At 40.8% G+C, this 2,100-nt stretch overlaps 1 protein-coding gene across 1 annotated transcript in view; it reads left to right on the forward strand.

Moving 5' to 3' along the window:
• Window positions 1-966: 966 nt before the first annotated feature.
• The window catches only part of LOC118755290 (uncharacterized protein K02A2.6-like), a 3,692-nt gene continuing 2,558 nt past the window's right edge, over window positions 967-2,100 (forward strand). The window contains exons 1-2 of the mRNA XM_036490139.1: window positions 967-1,418; window positions 1,513-2,015. Of these exons, the coding sequence (XP_036346032.1) occupies window positions 967-1,418; window positions 1,513-2,015 (955 nt within the window). The remainder of the gene's footprint in view (window positions 1,419-1,512; window positions 2,016-2,100) is intronic.

Consider the following 2,100-nt stretch of genomic DNA (forward strand, 5'->3'; position numbering starts at 1 on the left):
AATGATAATATGAGTACTCATATGATACTCAGCTGTCTTGTAGGGATACTGTATACTTAATCAATATTTAAGTATGTAGTTGTAGCATATGACGTATTGTAGCGTACTAGTAATAAGCACAAAATAAAAAGAAACAACGACTAGAAGTCAGTCAGCAAATAAACGCGTGCATATTCACTTCGCTTGAAAGAACCTTTTTCCTAACAGTTCTGGCTACGAGGATCGGTTTCTGAATTATACGACAGCTCTTTTTAAAATTGCGTTTCGCAAAATGCCTGACTCACAGAATAATAGAAATACTGCTGGCAATACAATGTCCGCATTTACATTCGACGCATTTGATCGGAAAACCACAACATGGAGCCGATGGGTTAAACGGTTTGAAACCGCGTTGGAAATTTACAATGCTGATTTAACGAAACGAAGACCTTTACTTCTTCATTTTATGGGAGCTTCTACGTACGATATACTTTGTGAAAAAGTACTACCTAAAGCCCCGGAAGATATGCCGTACACGGAAATTGTTGCTGTGTTGGAATATTATTTCAATCCTAAAGGCAATGAAATATTGGAAAGCTACCGTTTTCACCTTCGAAAACAAAAGGAAGACGAATCATGTACTGATTACTTGGTGGCATTACGAAGATTGTCTGCGGGATGTGGATTTGGTGCGTTTTTAGACACCGCTTTCCGTAATCAATTCGTTTTTGGCTTACGCAGCCAGAAAATCCAAAGTCGCTTGCTCGAAAAGAATCCTTAACATTGGCTGATGCAATAAATTTAGCAAAGGCACACGAAACTGCAGAGAAAGAAGGAGGCGAATTACATAAAAACAACGGAGGTGGGGAAACAGTTAATAAAATCCAGTACAGAAAGAGCAAACACAAAAAACCTCAAAGCGATACAAAAAAAGAAACCTCTACTATTTCAAAGAAAAATTGTTATCGATGTGGTAACGCTGACCATATGGCCGATAAATGTCAATACAAAGAAGTGACTTGTCACTTTTGCAAAAAGAAGGGCCATTTACAGAAGATGTGTTTACAACGTAAAAAGAAATCATTAAATATGATAAGTGCGGACGTCAAAGCAAAACAGGAATGCACGGTGGAAGATTTGTTTCAATTGGACCTTCCCAAAGCAAAAGGTTCACGTGATAAAGTGTTTTGCAAACTTAATGCGAACAACAAAAATATTGAGTTGGAAATCGACACGGGATCACCTGTAAAACTCATAAACGTAGATGACGCCAAGAAATACTTCCCAAAAGAACGTGTAAAAACTACGGACACCGAGTTATACAGTTACTGCAAAACAAAGCTAGATTGCCTTGGTTACATTTGGGTCAGCGTGAATGATAGCAAAGCAGAAAATGCAAAAATTTACAGTGCGATCCGATCGCAAGCCTTTGTGGGGCCGTGAGTGGCTACGTACTATAAAACTCGGTTGGTACTCTATACTACAAAAAACCTCGAGTGTGAATGCAATTTACGCAAACGTTGACGTCAGCAGCAAGCTGAACGAAATTTTGCAGAAATTTCCACAATTGTTTTCAGAAGGAACTGGCAAAATCGTTGGTCATCAAGCTAAACTTTACCTCAAAAACAACGTACCACCGAAGTTCGTGAAAGCAAGCCGTGTACCTTTCCCTTTACTGAAGGCAGTGGAAGACGAAATCGCAGGGCAGGTGCAGGAAGGCATACTTGTGAAGGTGGATACATCGGAGTGGGCTACGCCAATTGTTGCGGTCCCAAAGCGCGGAGGGGCCGTAAGAATTTGTGGTGACTACAAAGTCACACTGAAACCTGCCTTAGTGGTCGACGAACATCTGCTTCCCACTATTGACGAACTTTTTAGTGCCATGGCGGACGGCGAAAAGTTTTCTAAAATTGATATGTCTAATGCATACCTACAACCCGAAGTGCATCCCGACGATCAACACTTACTTACCCTTAGTACACACAAAGGGCTGTACAAACCAACCCGTTTGATGTTCGGAGTACCGTGCGCACCAAGTAAGTGGCAACGATTTATGGAATTAACCCTCAGCGACCTGCCGGGTGTAACTGTATTTCTAGACGACATAAAAATCACAGCGAT

The sequence above is a fragment of the Rhagoletis pomonella genome, unplaced genomic scaffold (assembly GCF_013731165.1).
Source record: "Rhagoletis pomonella isolate Grant_MI unplaced genomic scaffold, Rhpom_1.0 Rhpom_scaffold_00002, whole genome shotgun sequence".
Taxonomy (NCBI): domain Eukaryota; kingdom Metazoa; phylum Arthropoda; class Insecta; order Diptera; family Tephritidae; genus Rhagoletis; species Rhagoletis pomonella.